At 44.1% G+C, this 17,844-nt stretch overlaps 1 protein-coding gene across 1 annotated transcript in view; it reads right to left on the bottom strand.

Moving 5' to 3' along the window:
- The window catches only part of PLD1 (phospholipase D1, phosphatidylcholine-specific), a gene marked incomplete at its 5' end in the record, with an annotated part of 35,067 nt that extends 17,674 nt beyond the window's left edge, over positions 1-17,393 (bottom strand). Inside the window, 13 exons of the mRNA XM_009700500.1 lie at positions 226-339; positions 498-616; positions 963-1,091; positions 3,110-3,223; positions 4,190-4,406; positions 5,073-5,279; positions 6,608-6,718; positions 9,793-9,874; positions 11,589-11,672; positions 13,000-13,149; positions 13,925-14,077; positions 16,733-16,825; positions 17,335-17,393. Coding sequence (XP_009698802.1) covers positions 226-339; positions 498-616; positions 963-1,091; positions 3,110-3,223; positions 4,190-4,406; positions 5,073-5,279; positions 6,608-6,718; positions 9,793-9,874; positions 11,589-11,672; positions 13,000-13,149; positions 13,925-14,077; positions 16,733-16,825; positions 17,335-17,393 — 1,632 coding nt within the window. The remainder of the gene's footprint in view (positions 1-225; positions 340-497; positions 617-962; positions 1,092-3,109; positions 3,224-4,189; positions 4,407-5,072; positions 5,280-6,607; positions 6,719-9,792; positions 9,875-11,588; positions 11,673-12,999; positions 13,150-13,924; positions 14,078-16,732; positions 16,826-17,334) is intronic.
- Positions 17,394-17,844: the final 451 nt, after the last annotated feature.

The following is a 17,844-nucleotide window of genomic DNA, read 5'->3' as shown; positions in this document are numbered from 1 at the left end:
CTCAAAGGTAGAGGTACAAATTAATGCATCTCTACTGAAAGAGCTGCATTATTTTGTTGCAATTGAGGATCTGACCACCTATGCTGTGAGTTAAACTAAATACGAATTTTTCATTTTATAATTTCAAGTTCTGCAGAGGGTCTGTCAGGCATTGACACTTCCTGCTGGAAAGATGCAAAACAAGCTCTTTTAGGAGTATGCGAGCAGAAGACCATCAACACCCACCTGGACTGTGGCATGAACAGCCTCGGGCACCTGATACTTCAACTCGTTAGCAGTTTGCTGAGATTTTGGCAACAGGAACGGGTACGACAGGGATCGGTATTTGGGCTTCATAATCTGCCCAGGGGAAAAAAGAAAAAAAAAATAATCCTTGAAGAGATGGCAACATAACAGAGTAACATAAAAAAAATAAAATGCATGCCTATGGAGGGCATGTGGATGAGGTAGGGGCTGTATTTATTTCTGTGCCCCCAGAGGCGATGCCTGCACCCCACCTTGGTGAAGTTCCAGCGCTGGATGAAGTGTCGGGCAATATCACGTGCCGCTTTGCCATGCACCACAGAGGAGATGTCGTGCCAGGGCATCCTCGGGGTAGTGTATCTGTCAATGAAGTCTATGGGACAGGAAAGCATGTTTGGACCTCCTCAGACAAAGGACACGGATGTGGAAAAGCATGGCATCCCCCCTCCTCACATTGAAGTTTCTGGGACAAGGCACCGAGGGCTGTGCAGATGAAGCATCACACAACCGCCCGCAGTCCAAGTCCATAGACCTTAATGGCATAATTGGCCCTAGAACCTCTCAACAGGAGTTTTGCTGCTTCTTCCTAGCAGCCAAACCAAAATAGCCTCATTACCTCTGGCTCAGAAGCAGAAAAAAAAAATGCAGTTTGAGACAGAAAAGATGCATTAAGAGGGTTTCAGGGAATGCAATGACTTCCAGGGTTCAAAGGCACTTACCAGCAAAAGGTTTGTCAAGTTGAACCCAGTCTTTAAAGACAAAGTTGCAATAGTCTTTTCCATGCCAGAACCTGGTTTCCCCAAGCAGCTCACCAACACCCGTCTTCAAGCTGCGGATGGATCCTTTATCTGTCACACGCAAACAAGACAATAAAAACACACGTTTCAAAATCATGACAGTCCATCGCTTACTGCCAGAGAGAGACTCACTGACACAGAACAGCATTGGTGGGACCTGCCAGTCCCAGTCAGTTGAAGCAGATTTCTCCCTCATTTTCCTGTTGCTTTCAAAGGATGTATATTACTATTTTTTCTTCCCTGTTATACAATCAGAACAGGTTAGATATAGGAGTCTGTTATGGAAACAAAAAGCAGATGCTGAATTCTCTCTACACTGGTCTGAAAATCACGCTATAATAATTGGTCTCTCCACAGTCCTATGACACTTAAATATTACCAAGTGGCAGTCCACTCCCAGCTGCAACTGACCTTAGTGGATATATGTACAGCAACATCATGTACATCATCTACTTAATATATTTTACTATACTAATGAACTAATTCCAACTTCTCTGCTAGAGAGTTTATTATTTTGCCTCTTATCTCCTCTAATAGAAGCTAGTGTTTATTAACTAGAATTAGATGATTAAAAAGCTCATGTTCCCTCATTAAGTATTGCGGTTTCTGTTTGGTTTATTTTGTTTTTCCAAAAAACAATGTCACCTTTTGATACCATTTTACATGTTGAACAAGGGGATCCCAAACTCCAAATTGACGGTGATTAAAAATATTCTAAAATACTGTAGACAGGGATATTACCTCCTAACAGGATCCCTTTTCTAGAGCACATATTGTGGTGGAGAGTGAACTGTTCCTCACTCTTAAGAAAACCAAAAAACGTTGGCCTAGACCATAAACATTTAACTAGTGTGATTTCCTGACCCTGAGAGCAGCCTTTGTCTGCTGTACCAAATACTAGTGCAGTAATTACACAGTAACACGCCAATAACAGAAGCCTTCTCCTAACCCGACCACATCACCAGCTGACCATGAAAACCCCCCCTCTCAACAGTCAACAAAATACACACTGGCAGCAGTGCAACGAGACCAGTTTACACAAAGCAAGCCCTGCCAGCCCTGCTGTAACCCCACTGAGCCAAGCCGAGCTAAGCCAAGCCATGCCAAAAATGCCATGCAGCAGGTATGCACCACAGCTGCCTTGGGAAGCTTGAGTTTCTGTGAGAGTGCAGGTGGAGCTGGGGAATCGCCGACACGGCATGCTCGAACAGGGAATGGGTGGGACATGTTGTCCGGCCAAATCACAATTCATGTACTGAGCTTTGATGACTGTACACCAACTCATGAATGAGCATGGGGTGACCACAGGGGAGACCACACTTCATTTCCATGAAGCAAATGTATGTCTTCTTTGTTACCTGCCACTACTTTGTAACAAATATTTTATAATTGGCAATTAACGCCTTAGAGGAAGACATTAACAAGAGGAAGATGTTGAAGAACTGCTCCTCACCCCATACCAGAACTCAAAGGCATCTCAATGAGTTACCATACTGAAACAGGCCATTTCAACATCAGTCCAGAGATGAGAGCAGCTCCGTGCTCATAACCTCCCAACCTCTTTCTCCACTGAGCATGCTTTCATTGATTTTAATAAGGGGCAGAAGGGGAGGCCCTTCATCCAAACATAGGTCTGGCAGCAGCCACTTTGCTGTTTCCTCTCTCTGTTTGCATGACTTTCTGCATCAGGCTTACTTTAAAATATCCAATGCAGAAGTTCCCAAGTCCAGTAACAAGCCCCTTCCTTTGCAGGATGAGAGCCGCTGAAATCACACACCAGAATCAGAGCTATTTCCTCAGCTGTTCCCTGCTGTCGTTATTGCAAATTTGTTTGTGTTTTTTTATGCTGTTGTTGTTTTTTTAATTATTATTTATTTACACTGTAGTTTTTGCAGCTTCTGGAGAAGGGTCTTCTGCCAGGATGTCCTCAGAGGGGTGATAAGGATGCCAGGAGAACAAGCAGTGAAGGGTGATCCTGGCACCCAACCTAACTCTCACCATAGGTATAATGCAAAAACATCAGCAGCTAAAGCCTGAAGGGGTCTGCACCTCTGCCTTCCTCCACTTACCCTCCTGAGGCTCAGCGAACCCCTGTTTGGTTTCACTGTGGTGATGGAACATTTTCAGATGGGGCTTTAAACTCTGGATTATATTCGGTTGACTTCTAGTGGGGCTACAGTAACCTGCGGAAAGTCAAGATGCTCTATTCATTGCAAAAATGCATATCCACTTCCACTACACTGGTGCCTGATCCTGTCTGAAGACACCTTGCACAACAGGAGCTCAAACAAGACGTCAATTTGCTGAAACTACAAGAGACCAACAGGGAAAGGACCAAATTCAAGACCCAGCTGGTGTTAAACCAAACAGATGTATTGAAGTAGCAAAGCCCTGGCTATGTCCTGAGCTGAACTGCTATCAACACAAATGATGCTCCAGCAAGGCTTCCTCTGGCCAGAGGCAGGAGTAAGATCTGCAGGAATGATGGAAACTCAAATAAGTTCCCACTGTGAGCAATATACGGCTTCAGGAGCTGAGGACTTCAGGAACAGATTTCAGGAAGGTGACTCCATGCTAGAAAAAATGCCAAGCCAATCCTCATAATTTTAGCTTTGAAGCTATTTTTAATGTGGAGAATTAAAAGCTGCATTCAAATATTTAACTGTTCAATAATCTCTCCTCTCTAGTAAGTGGGTAAATTGGGAATATTTCCATTTAAGTGAACTGATTTAAACCTAGGTAGCACTAGTCTACGAGAGCAGATAATCACATTCAGAAACTGTTTTGCTTGTTATAATAAATACAAGTTGAATAATGAAAGATTCAATTCTCCCTCGCAGGAACAAAAGTCTTCCAACAATATAAACATTAGTTATCATGTACACTATATCATGTCATCTGATGGCTCATGACAATTGCTAATTAACTAAATGCAAATCCACTCAAAACTTTTCTTGTATATTTTGCAGTGACACAAATTCACATATTGACTACACATAGTTATTATTCTGATAGTTAAGAAATTCATCAACTGTCCTTCCTTACAAAGAACACATTACCCTAGAAATTATGTGAATCTGCATGTACACCCACGCACCCGCCCCCGCACATGCTTTATATATGTTGTTTAGTTGGAAAACATTACTTACTTGATTCACTGTCTATGCTGCTGACGCTGTCAGCATGGTGCATGCCATGTTTATGGAGATGCTTGTAAATACTGAACCTTGAAAATTTTTTGGGTTTTCCTACTCCTTTCATTTTTGAGATGTCTGGGGCATCATCAGCATTTCTCTGGAACAAGTGGCTTTCTGAGGACAGAGCTTCAGACTGCAGGAGCACACGTTCAGATGACTCTGCTGCAGACTTAAAAGACACAAGACATTGCTGCAGGTGATGTACAGACAGGTTCCCCTTTAATTACAGATTATCACTCGTATCAACGCTCAGAAACAACCACAGGCCAAATTTTGCTCCATGACAAAGACACACTTCAGTGGGAACTAGGAATGCTTTTGAGGGAAACAGTCTGTACTGAGGAAGCACTTGAAAGGAAAACCCAGTAATACCAGCAGTATTTGATTCCATAAATTTACTCTGGATTATTACTCCCCTTGAAATTCTCGTAAGCCTAGACCTCTCTAAATTTTTAGAGATGTGTGGTTGCATACAGACCCAGGTTAGTAGAAAGTTCAGCAAGCAAGACACTTGCTGAGGGCCTGAGTATTCACAAGTTTGGAGCACTCTGTGAGTGCTTCCTGAGAATTTCTAGCTAAGTTTATTAAGAACACAGCCTCCAAATTGTAACTGCTGCTCCAAGCTCCAGGGCAAACCCAGATGTCTATCTCCGTGCCCTAGTAAGCCCTAAAGAGTCATTCAATGCTCAGATACTTCCTCCTTCCCATTACTATTCCCCTTTAAGCCTCCTAAACCCAACCCTATGCTTAGAAGCTGACACAGCTTGTTCATCCCCACCATAAACCTGACCTGCAGATGTTGAATATGGCCACCAGCCGCAGCAAGTTCACTTACTGCCAGGTTGGTCGTTGACACTGACTTCACTGCCACCATTCGCTTCACACTGCCCACATCGGTCAGGCGGTGCTCGTCGTCATCCCACCTGCCGTACGCCAAGTCAATACCGCCCACAAATGCCACGGATTGGTCAACGATTACGAGCTTCTCATGGTGGGCCCAGAGATACACAGAGGAGGACACATGGTCTGGGTGTCTCATCACCTGGGGAGAAAACCAGCACTCAAGCTCAGCCCAATTTACATCTGTCCAGCCAGAGAGCTGCCCAGCCTTTTTTTTGGCTGCTCGGGATGATGGCGAAGCACTGGAGCTTTTAGAAGATGCATCCACACAGACTGCTGTAATTACCGAAGCTACAACTCCCTCCTAGTTGGGCTCAGCCTTACTGGCAGGCAGGTGCTTCCCTGGGCTGCGGGTATTCCCGAGCAGCGATGGTTACTGATGTTGGGATAGGTCACATGTACAACAACAGTGTTCATAAGAGGACCACAGTCAAGGAAACTGTTTCAACAAATAAAATCATGCTTTCAGTAGAGCTATAATAGCTGAGCTTTCAAACACAGAGCCTGCTTTAAAAGAAAACAACATATTGGTGATCTGACTCACTTCTTCGGTTGTTGCCACTACATAAGTGAAATGAGAAGTTGGCTGTTTTTTTCCCTATTTAAAAACAGCAAGTTGTTTGGCATTTGTTTATGAGATTCTTTTTGACATGTGTTTATGGCAAAGTAATTTCTATATCTAAGCACACAGTATATAGTTTTATTTTTTTATGTTAGAGTAGAGCCATTAGACCAGTTTCCTGGGGAAAAAGTCACAGAATTTCACCTGGCTGCTCCCAAAACCTGTTACACAGCCAGCGCCTATCTTCCAGTTACACCTTCCAGTCTGGCTGTGAAGATGATGGTGAATGGATGCTTCCCTTCATCGTGACAACTGATCAAGTGACAATAAATCTATTACTCTAGCAGTTTGTTAGTCACCCTCATGCACAACATGAATCTTATTGCTCATTAAATGTATATGTCTCTAATTTCAAGAGACTGGATCTAGCCTTATCTACTGGTTCATCTGCCACAGCTCATTTTCTGCTCAGTGGCAGAGCAGCAGCATTAACAGCACAGGACAACGCAATGCTGTTCATTTACGATGGCAACGTAAACATCCAGCACTGACTCTCGTCATCTACATTTGAACAGAAACGCTGAATTGAGACAACATTCTCAAACTGTAATTTTCCATTTGATGTAACCCCATTAACTTGTCACATGAAATATGTTTCTTGTGAATTAGATGAATAGTTACTTTGGCAAGTCTAAACTAAGCAATTTTATCTTCAATTACAACCTAAAGAAATGAAGTTGCCAGATGTGGTAATCACTGTACGGGTATGTCTTCTCAGACTATTCCCACTGAAATGGTGGGAAACACTCTTCTTCCAGTTCAGAACGAAACACACTGAGGGTCAGCACTAGCTATTAAGAACAAATGAATGCAAAAGTCCTTCACAGAGCTGCCCGATATGCAATTACCTTAATGTTTGGATGGAGGTGCATAAGCGTCCGCTTGCTATATTCACTGTTGATCCCTAGGGCAAGCTCCACCTCTTTGTACAGCATCACAAAAATTCTCACTCCTTGTTGCTGTCAGAAATAAAAAGAAACACATGACATGTAGGTATGTCAATAGATACAGTTCACTTCTGAAGCAAGGAAAAGCTAAGAGGCAGTAAGCACGTTGTGCCTGCAGACAGAAATGCAGGCTGAGGTTACTTGCTCTTGATTATGCTCTTCCAGATCCACCACGGTGACCCCACAGTGTGCAAGGACCCACACTGCTCAGGAAAGCTCTTCAGCTTCCAGAGGAGGGCTCAGTACCTGGATTCATGTGTGAAGAGCTGAGCTACGCCAAAGCCCATCAACAGTACCCCTTTTTAAACATCCTTTGAGGTAAGATTTTGCAAAAGTGGTTCACTCTACATATAATTGTGTTGCACACACTCGCTAAAGTCAGATTTCTGCTGCTTCATGTTGCCCTGAGGTTTGCCTACAGTTAAAAGCTTCTGCAGGACAATGATATCAGTGGGGTTGTACGGACATCCCTCTCCCAAAGGGGATGCAACCAACTCAACACCAGCAAACAAGTTCTTTCTGCTGGTAGAGCTAACAAGCTCCTGGAATACAAACAGCAGTGCACAAAGGATGGCACTTTTTGTGACCAGAACGGTATCCAGAGGAGAGCTTCTAAGGACACTTGTTAAAGTACTTTCAAAACTGTCAAGTACTTCCCAAACTTCAGTAGATACTGGTCGTCCACTGGGGCACCATCAGTTGCCATAAATCAGCATAGTTTAAAATCTTGCAGTGGAGTTCGCCAGCTTAAACTTGGGATCTAAACTTTCCACAGCCGTTTAAGCTCCTATTCCCATAAAGCTGCTACCGAGATCTTAGGCAGTCTCCAAAGTGTGGATTATATTCTGCTCTCCACTGCACCCAGAGAAGTCCAAGGTAGCACTGTACATACATAAGCCTTACCCCTATACCTAGATATCAGCTTGCTGACTGCCCTGTCGAGTCAAAGAAATGCCCCAAGTGAAAAAGCAGGCAAGAATTTCCAGGAACTAACCTTAAAACACTCCTCACTCTTAGAAGCTACTTATAGCCATAGGAAAATCCATGTCAACATGACAAAGCCAAATTCTTCCACCCAGTGAGCATGCCCCATGGCCACGTTTCATTTGCCAGAAAGTAAGACTACTTCCAAATCAACAACAATCAGACACAAAAAACTCTAGTTTTTTTTTTCTAGGCATGCAGAGGGGTGAGGATTGTGATTACAACTGGTTTGGAAGGGGAGTGAGTCAAAGACTATTTCAGCATGTCCACCTGGACTCCTGCCTTTCTACCACACCAAGACTTCAAGAGACTTCCTCGGCCGTGCTTCCCTTCCTGACTCACTACTCACATGGGGAAAACTACTATTTCTAGCACCGCTGTTATCGCAGGTTGGGTGAACAACTGAAGTTCAGCCCACATTCATAAACACCTCACACTCAGCTTCTCTGCCTGCCTCGCTTGCCTCCATGGAACGTGTTCTCTACAGTCTGGATCCAGATGTGTTATTGGAAAGCAGAGTACAACCAGCAACAAAATAAACTGTTTTCCGAGATGAAAATGCTTAAAGAGAAGAGAAACAGAGCTAGTCATTGCAGTTGCTTGCTCACATCTCAGCGTCGCACAAGAGAGGAGAGCATGCAACAGCATTGAGCTTTGCACAGGAATGCTGACCGGAAGTGCTAGGAAAGGCATCAGGCCAACAGCAGGTCTGAGCTTTTCTGTTCAGGAGGAACAGTAGAGAAGGAAAAATTAAAACAGAGGGAAAAAAGTCTTATCAAATTTATACAAGCATTTGCTTACTGAGCGCAAGCATTTATTAACTCAGATAACATGGCAATGGAAATAGGAGTACAAGTCTCTGAGTCATGTTTATCACCTTCTTGTAAACAAGCTCAGCACCACAGTCCAGCTCTGGCGAACATGATGCTGCCTGTGTTGGTACACTTTTTTTTCCCCACGCTTTGCTGAAGCCCTTTCCCCACATCCCTTCTCCATGGCAATGCATGCAGACTCTCATGACCAGAGTCTCCACCCGAGAAGGGAAACGCAGGAAGGACACAGCTGATCTGCCTTATCTTAGTGGCCACAAGAGCCATGAGAATACAGAAAAGGGTGGGTAGGACCAAAGAAAACCAGGAGACATACAAGTAGTAAGAGCCAGCTACCAAAAAAATAAAGCCTTTCCAACCATAAGTTATCACTGGAAATAAAAATTATAAGAAGAAACCACAAAAACCTTTTAGGCTTTGGCCTTTCTTGAATGCTCCACTAAAATCTATTATTACCGATGGTAGCAGCTGTGAAAGAATTACGGCATGAAAAGCTTTGGGGAGCATGGCCCGAGCAGGATGAAGGCAAGAGGGGCTCCACCGCAGGTAATGGGTGGGAAACACTAGCATGATGTTTAATGTCAACAGGCACTTCTTTACTACAGCAAGGAACGATGGGCGAATAGCAAGAACATGAGTTCTTCGGTGTTTAGTTGTAGCAAGGACCTATGTAATGTACCAAGCATGGCAAACCCAATGAGAAGGCTATCATGAGATAGCATGAACCTCTGAGATGATACCAAGTGACTTCTAGCTAATGACATCCTGATTTTCTTGGCAGACTGATGGTATCTTTCACAGCTTCAGCTCTGAAAGCTGCAGCACAGACACACAATACATGGTAATGTCAGACAGGATCTGCACAACACAGTAACGTACAAACCACCTACCAAGAGCCACCACAAAGTGCTTAGGTCTTTCCCGTACCTCTAAATTACATATGCCACAAGAAGAGCCAGACAGCAACAGGTCTTTGACCCCACTAGGAGCTGGGGTAGTCGTAATGCAAGGCTGAAGTGACCCAAATCTGAGGACTCGAAGGGGCAATCAGAGGATCTACCCTCCTGCCTCCGAGCTCTTCCAAACCCAAACAGGGGGAACAAATCAAAACACAGAGTTGTCTGAGGCCATCTGAAATAAGGCTTGGACAGCTTTAACTCTCATCCCTACCAAAATAAACGGTGCAAATGCTCCAGTCCCAGTATGACCCTGTAACTGCGTGGGTGCATGGGGTTTTCTGTAGGGTTAAGGTTGCAGCTGGAGCTCACTTACTGCTTTCCGCTTGAGGATGCAGTCCAGCCGCCAACGGTTTCCTTCCACAACTGGTCGTTTCATGAAGATTTCTGGGCTCAGCCTAAGAAAATAAAGGGGTGGAAAAAACATAGCATATGTAGTCTGCAAACAAAGCATTGGCCTAAATAATCAACTTGGGAAGCAAAGAAATCAAAGTTTACATAAAATGGATGTGAAGGCTTATGTCCCAGAGTGATGCATTCTCCAACGTTATGCTCTTTGTTTTTTAATAATGGAGCATTACAGAGGGCAGGGGACGTGCCCAGCACATTCATCTTAGTATTCAACAACGCACGAGACCAAGTTTAACAGCGATGTATAAATGGGGAAACTTGGACTCTATCTATGAAAGAAAGATGCAACAAAAGAAAACCCCAAGGTAGACTTGAAAGAAATATGTAGACATAAAAAAATAAATACGAGTGGGATTTCAGTTCTCCTGGTACTTAGGCTGAGTAGCACAGATTTGTGCTGAATTTTCCTTGCTGCCTAAAGACAAAGCAATACGATCTCTCAACAGGACATTTTATCGATTCATAGCTTTAAGGATTACAAGGAATAATTAAGCAATCTCATCTAACTCCTGCAAAACAAGGTGACAGAATTTAATTCCTTTACTTTTGTACCGAGCATGGGAACTTGTGCTTGGATAAAGCATATCACTACATCCTAAAAACATGCTTCCGAACAACAGCATTTTTATGTTAAACTCCAAGTTTCAGATAAGTTTTAGAATTCCAAGATACTTAATATTTTATTCAGACAATTGTTAATGTAAGAGACTCTTGCATTGCTACCTGATGTTGCACGTGGGGATCCAGGCACATTGGGTTTATCTGTCGTCATGTTAGGAAACAGGTTTACCCCAGTAAATGCTAACATCGTATTTAGTTTTCTCATAATAATTGCCACCTAAGAACTAATCCTCCCAGTTCCTACGGGCAGCAGATTAGTAGCAAGAGGTTCATTTTACAGATGGAAAAAGAGGAGCACAGAGACGTGCCAAAGGTTACAGAGGACATCTGAGCCATGTCTCAGGAGCTTGCTCTACCATCCCATCCCCAAGGTTCAGCCTGGCTCACAAAGGCAAGATACAGCCGCAACCAACATCCAGCCAAGAAACTCGGCCCCAAGTCTGTGAGAGCACCCTTTTTCTGCCTCAAACAGGAACCTGAGCATGGCATAAACATATTGAATTATTAGCTAAGAAGTGGGCAGAGCCAGGTCCTTCGGTAGCCACATAGCTTGGAACGGGCGACAAAACTCCCCCTCCATTGTCTGGCCCATTTAAGAACAGAGCAAAATCACACACCCTGAAGGTATGCCATCACTGGCATGAGGCTTCCCAGGACAGCGAGGAGGAACTGAAAGGAGGATCCCACGCAGGATCACATAGGAAGAGTATTGTCGGAGGTGTTTGCGCATGCATTTTCCCTTATACACCTAAAAACATTCATGCCCCTTGCGTTTGCAGTGATTTACACTCCTGATGAGCACCTCAAGCCATAACATTTGCAATTCAGGTGGTGCCTTCATGCAATTTCAGGCCTTTCCGTGGAAGGAGACAACCAAGCTGTTGATTTCAAGCATGCGCTTTTGCTGCCAACCCTCCTGAAAAGGCCTTTGAATACAACACAAGGAGATGTTTCGGTGTGCTGCCAAACCATCTGGTCGTACGGCTAGTTGCCATACTGTAGGGCCTCCGAACAGTGCCGCATTGTCGGGAATGTCCCAAGAGAGACAGCTGGTCAACATCCAAACAAGTAAGTACAAACCACCAATCTGTGATGAAAATTTCTTCCTTAGCGGCTTCCATGGCATTTGCGACATCTTCAAAGTACCACTTAGCATTTACATACCTGTAAATCAAACACAGCACATAGATTTAGGTTTTCTTCCCCTTCATTAAACAAAGTCCACAGCTGAAGACCAATGGGGTTCTGCGTTAAATGCCATTTACGTTCTCTTCTTAAAAGCAAAGACAAACCTAATTTCAAGAATTAGGACAACACGCAGGGAGAATTTCATGCTACTGTTAGTACCTTAATGAAACAGCATAGTAAGAGCTTATTAAGTGTCGCTTGGTACTTCTGCCAACTGCACACAATATTCTTGAGTTTTGCTTGACATGCAAGCTAGGTTTAGCTCTCAGGAAAGGACAGTGGAGTCGTGTTTGCTTTGATTTATGGAAACTATTTGGGCAGCGGTTGCTGCATGGCAGAGGCTGCAGTGAGAGTGCTGTGAGGGTTTATTTCCAGCTAGAATCAATTTTTTGAGTTGCTTCTGGGAATGGCTTAGAGCAATCAGGTTACACTACGGATGGGAGGATTTCTCATGGGACTGCTGTGTGCATAAAGCCCAGGCACCCTTAGACTATACCCAAATTTACATTTGCTGATTCTCTTTCATCAAAAAGCCAATTTGCAAGGCCTGACTCTGATGCTGCTCTTCAGCCCAATGAGTGACATTTGCACCTGAACACATCCGTGATGCCTGAAAGGGCAATGCTGCGCTACAGAATGAGAATCAGCCTTGCAAATATAGTGAGCAGGACATATCTTGCATTTCAGAACATGAAGGACACGACCAGACCATCGGTTGCACAGAAGCACAGGCAGGACAGGCTGCAGCGTCAGCTGCTTTGGGAAGGAGCTGTGGAGAAGGGAGTAGCCAAAGAGGCAGACATTTTCAATAGCACGTACGTTACCATGAGTTTATAACCCAGAGCCCAAAGACCTAAACCCTTAGGAAATAGCATTTCCAGAATCAGAAACTGGGATAAAATTGAAGCCAGGAACATCTTAATGAAAGAGCAGTTCTGGTTTTAACTCAGAAGCATCCTGCCAATTATATGCGCATCAAGATACCATTTTTATCCTTGCAATAATAAATACTCAACGTGCTCATATTCAAATGAAACTTGATGTTGCAAAATGCTATTAGCTGTGCTGCAAAGTCATAACAGGATCAAAGCACTCCTGTCACCAGTACCGCTATTTCATTCCTGGTGAAGAAAGCTTCATTTTTTGCAACTTCTCTAATTATCTTCAGTCCCTACAGCTACCGAATGCTACCAGCTCTATCAATCAGAATCCGGGGTAACACAGGCAGGCATACGCTGTTGCTGCTGCAGGTAACAGCACCAAAGGCACTGTGAGTCGGTCACAGCCTCACCGTGGTCCTTACCACTTGGCCAGCGTGTTCTCCTGCACGGCTGCGTAAGAGCCGAAGCGGTGCTCTGTCAGGAAGTCCTTGCCGTGTTTCCGAATGAACTCGTCGATGCCCTGCCTCCACCACTGGGCATGTCTGTAGCTGTTACACTTCAGAATCAGCGACCTGTAAAACAGACATCACACGGGGCAGGATGCTGAAGCCACGTACATTTAATTGGGCTGCTCCTTGCTGTCTATACATGTTGATAAATGCACCTGTATCAGTCATATTTTATTTAAGCAAAAAGTAAGGACTTTGCTTTGTTGTTTTGTTTGGAAAACACTGAGCCGCTCCAAGTGACTACCACAGTATTGCACTGCCAAGCGTAAAAAAAAAAAATAAATCCCAGATTTAAATGAATAGCATCAGCTTAACTTAGAGGAGAGCTGGATATAGCTAATGCTGTATTTTATAAAAGATGAATTTATACAGTATGCTACCATAAAAATATTAAATATCTCTTTATCCCAACCAGCATGTCTTTTGGGTAATACTCCGGTTGGGATGTAGAAGAACACATCCCTGCTTGCAGCATAAAAGGAACAGAGTGCCTAGAAAATTATCGTAAGCAATTGCAAAAACAGACTGTGCAGCTCCACATGCACCATGCCCCTAGGCCCAAGCAATAACCGCAAGGATGGACAAACAGCAGCTGAGGCTCCAAATGCCTCATTAAGACATCGGAAATGATCAGCATTACAGGCCAAATCCCCAGCAGGTATAAACACACCAGCAGCCGCCCAGGCGCTGAGCCCTGCGGGAAGCTGAGCTGCATCACCTCAGCTTAGCGCACCTTGTTAACCCCTCCTGGAGAGGAGCATCGATTCTTCCTTAAAAAAGCAAAAGCAAACTGAAAAAAAAAAATAAAAAGAGTCTAAATAAAGTCTGTATTTCTTACCTAGAGAGATTGTCGATCTGCAACCCGTATTTAGTTTCTGTTTCTTTCTGGCCTATCTTAATGTTGAATTCCTTATCTACCAGCAGGACAAAGGCAATGGCCCCCGAGTCTGGCTTCATGTACAGCAGGAAAGAGTCCTTCACTGCCAGCCACCTGTACGGGCACAACCACCAGGTCATTTGTATTTCACTCATGCCAGTCTTCAAAACACGAGCCATAAAAAAGCTAATAAAATGGAAAAGTGTTTCCTTCAAAACAAGTGCAAATCATTTATCAGGGAAAGGAAAGCGTTCAATTAAAGGGTAAAATTTCTTTCCAGGGGCGAGTCCAGGGTATGGTTTTCCTGAGCAGAAAAGTGCCTGTTTTATGAACTTGGGTAGTGCGTTTGAATTCAGTATAAGACTTTGAGTTATTTGCATGCCTCCTTTTTATGGAAGCCTTTGAAAATACAAGTTTCTTCATCTAACAAAAATCAATGAGAACCCTCTCACCCACAAACTTCCCAGCCAGGTGCCCCAGCACTGGACAAGGTCCAACAAGGAATCCTTCATCCCAGATTTTTATTCAGCTTGTATGCTATATGGGAGTTACTTGACATTTCTAACACTAATTATGATGCTAGGATCACTTTCACTCTTATTGAAACATATGAACGAGGCATTTTGGAAAGCTTTTATTTCCAAGCAACAGGCACCCTGTTAGAAATACATGATGAGAGATGACCGGCAGGTTTTACATAAATACCATAGCCTGAAGGCAACTCTTGGAAAAAACACTTTTTTTTTTACTGTGAATGGCATTTCTAATTTTTTCTCCCCCTGAAGCGTAGCTGGGGTAACCGGCCCCCTCTGTCCCACACAGGTCTCCGCCACCAGACCTTCATCTCATTCTTCTGCACACTCAGAAACACACAAAGCAACAGAAAATACCACAAAAATCTGTTCATTCTTGTATCTTTAGTAACAGCCTCAGCTCCTCAACTACCTCCAGATCTCATAATTTTTTCTTTTCTTTCAGGGCCCTGAAAGAGTTATCCCAGCATCACCTCTCACTTGGTGCCAAAATACCTCCCCTCCCTATTTAGCCCATAATTTCACTCCCAAACATCCCACGGGGTACATCTCCAAGCATTCCCCTTTCTGTTTTTCCCAGGCAGCTCTGCATGCCTGACAAGTCCTGCCCATGTCCATTCACAGCATCACTCCACTGTCCTCCTCCACGTCCCCTTCCACAGCCCCTGCGGCCATAACACACCCAACATACTATAACAAGTGAAATGAATTTGGGATATAGAAAACCCAGCGCCTACAGGAAAGCTTTTGTGGGAAAAGGTTGGCTGCGGTCTGCCTCATGCTTGGTGGGGGGAGCTCTGCCCTCAGCTTGGTATGTCCTAAAATCCTTAATAACTTAATATAATAGTAACTTAACACTTAATAATCTTTAACAACCTAAAGAACCTTCTCTGGGAAATATTACTGTTATTTGCTTATTTATGGATGCATATGCTGTCAGTCCCCGCAGGCTGTGGCAGTGATTTGGTGCCCCTCTTGTGTCACTCTGCACACAATCGCACTCAAACAGTTCTCCCATCTCCTTTTTAGGCTCTAAAGGAAAATCGAGATCCATCAGAGCGGAATGTGCTACTGTCCCCACTAAAACTTGAGCTCTGCATAACATAGAGAAGAGTTAACTGAGGGGTAGCACAAGGAAAAGGCTTGCTTTTTTTTTTTTCCATAAATGAGAAAAAAGAATTGGAGACAATTTAATGATTTGACCTGAAAGAAGGTCACACCTTCATTTCCTTGTGCACTCATTACAGAGATCTTCTGTACAATTACATTAAGAAATGTTGGAAAGACTATGAAGCAGTAAGACCTTTTCTTCACAAGAATGTAGAAAGATTCTGTTGGAAAACAGAACTTTTTAAGATAAAACTACGACAGCCCACTGGCACTGCTAAAATTCAAAGGTGGATAATGTTTGGGGAAGCTCTTACAGACCAAGAAATTGTCGCTCTAAGGCAGATATATGCTATTTGGATTTTCAAAAGGAAAGATTTGCCCAGGAAGGGCAAGCTCCAGGAAATATCCCTTGCATTTTTTGGATGCTAGCTGGTAACACACATACTCCTCCACAGCACACGCCTCCCTCCGCTGCAGCCCCAGGAAACACCGAGATCTAACATAGAAGGTAAAGCAATGGGGACAGTAAGTTATGTCCATCTGCAGCGGGAAGGGAGCAGGGTGGCTTGTGAAAACTCCCATAAAAACACCAGCATTTAAGCACGTGGAGTAATAAGAGGCAACATATTTAATTCCAAGGTTAACTGCACCAAACAGAGCTCCTTAATGCTGCAGGTCACGTCTGATTTAATCCAGCTCCAAAGCAGTCCAGATAGCGTTTCAATCCATTTATTTTCTTTTTGTAAATTGAGGAAGGGAAGCTCAGGAAACTGGGCTGAAGTCTGTCCAGAGCAGTGTCACCAGCTTTGTCCCCTCCCGAAGGCATGATGGACCCCTGGGCCACTCCCACAGCAGGGAAAGTTGGGCACAGACCAGGGGATTATTGCCATTTCTGCACGCTGGGAGCTGCAAGAAATCCCAATTTTCCTCTGGAGCAACATGTCCTTCACATAGGAAGGTGAGGGGGGAATAGCCTATGGACCCTTTCAACCTGAAAATCCGTGGCTTTTGTAAAAAAGCAATAGTTTCCCTCACTGATTTTTCGGGAGAAAAAGACAAATGAGGATTTTTGTATGTGTCCCCGAGGAGCACATAGCATCGCCACCTTCACCCGTCCCAGCAGTACCTTTTGGACCATCGGTAGCACATCCTTCCTTGGCCGCAGCAGTTTAGGCCAGGTATGCGGTGGCCCCCAGAGCGCTTCATGATGAACCCTTCTCTGCAAGGACAGAAACACGGTCAGGATGGGTGGCATGGCTCACCTGGAGGTGCAGGGGGGCTCTTGGGTGGAAGATGCTCGCTGAACACCCAGCCCCTGTGCCCAGGGATGGCTACTGCCACCTCCAGTCGTGCCTGAGCAGTCTCGGTGCCATGCCCTGAAAGCTGGAAGAAGCGCAAAAATAACCCCCCAGAAGAAAATCGTGCAGATTTGATAAATACAGAGTCCTGTTTTACAGCACAATCAGAGGAAAAAGCAGGTCTACAAATTGCAGGAAGGGAAGGGGAGAAACCCTGCAAGCCAGCCTATGAGCTGCAGCCCGCTCTCAAACCTACTTCCCAAAGTTGCAGCATTTCTGTCTGAACATTAATAATTTTTTCCTATCTGGATGGCAAAATATTCCCCAGTCAGTTATTGGTGAGAAAGGAAAGCTATTAATTTGAACAATATTTATTTAAAGTTGTGCTTTTGGTGAATCATAACTCACAAAGACACAGCTCACAACTCACATGCCCTTCGGTCCCAGGTCGTGGATAAATGACAGCTGGCTTACTCCAATGAACTCCATCTGGGGAAAGAGAACAAAGATTCCCCCATCTTTCATACTCTGAAATCCACCAAATATTTTGCCTCATCGAAGTGACTTGTCCTGAAGACAGAACCTACAGAAGATCCTGAGTAGATGCTACCCACCATTGCTTAAGCCTCTTCAAGAAGACCAAGAAAAGTAGTTTGGTTGGGTTTTTTTGTTTGTTCACTTGTTTATTTTAAATGTGCTATAGAGAACACATTTCAGGCAACCAGGACAATCAAGATCAAATGTATCATAGGGACCCACCAGTATCCTCCCTCCTGGATCACTGGCTGAAACAAGGACTCCAGTTTGACACTGTCTGGAGGTCTGTGTGAACTTGGCTGGCTGCCTGAACCCCCTCCTTCCTCCAGTGACCCTCACAGAAAGGCTGGAAAGGGAACAAGCACAAGCCCCCAGGGCTGGGAGGACCCTATTCCCTTTGAGT

Source organism: Cariama cristata, unplaced genomic scaffold (assembly GCF_000690535.1).
Source record: "Cariama cristata isolate BGI_N322 unplaced genomic scaffold, ASM69053v1 scaffold27115, whole genome shotgun sequence".
In the NCBI taxonomy this organism is placed as follows: Eukaryota; Metazoa; Chordata; class Aves; order Cariamiformes; family Cariamidae; genus Cariama; species Cariama cristata.
This window is presented reverse-complemented; position numbering and strand designations above follow the sequence as displayed.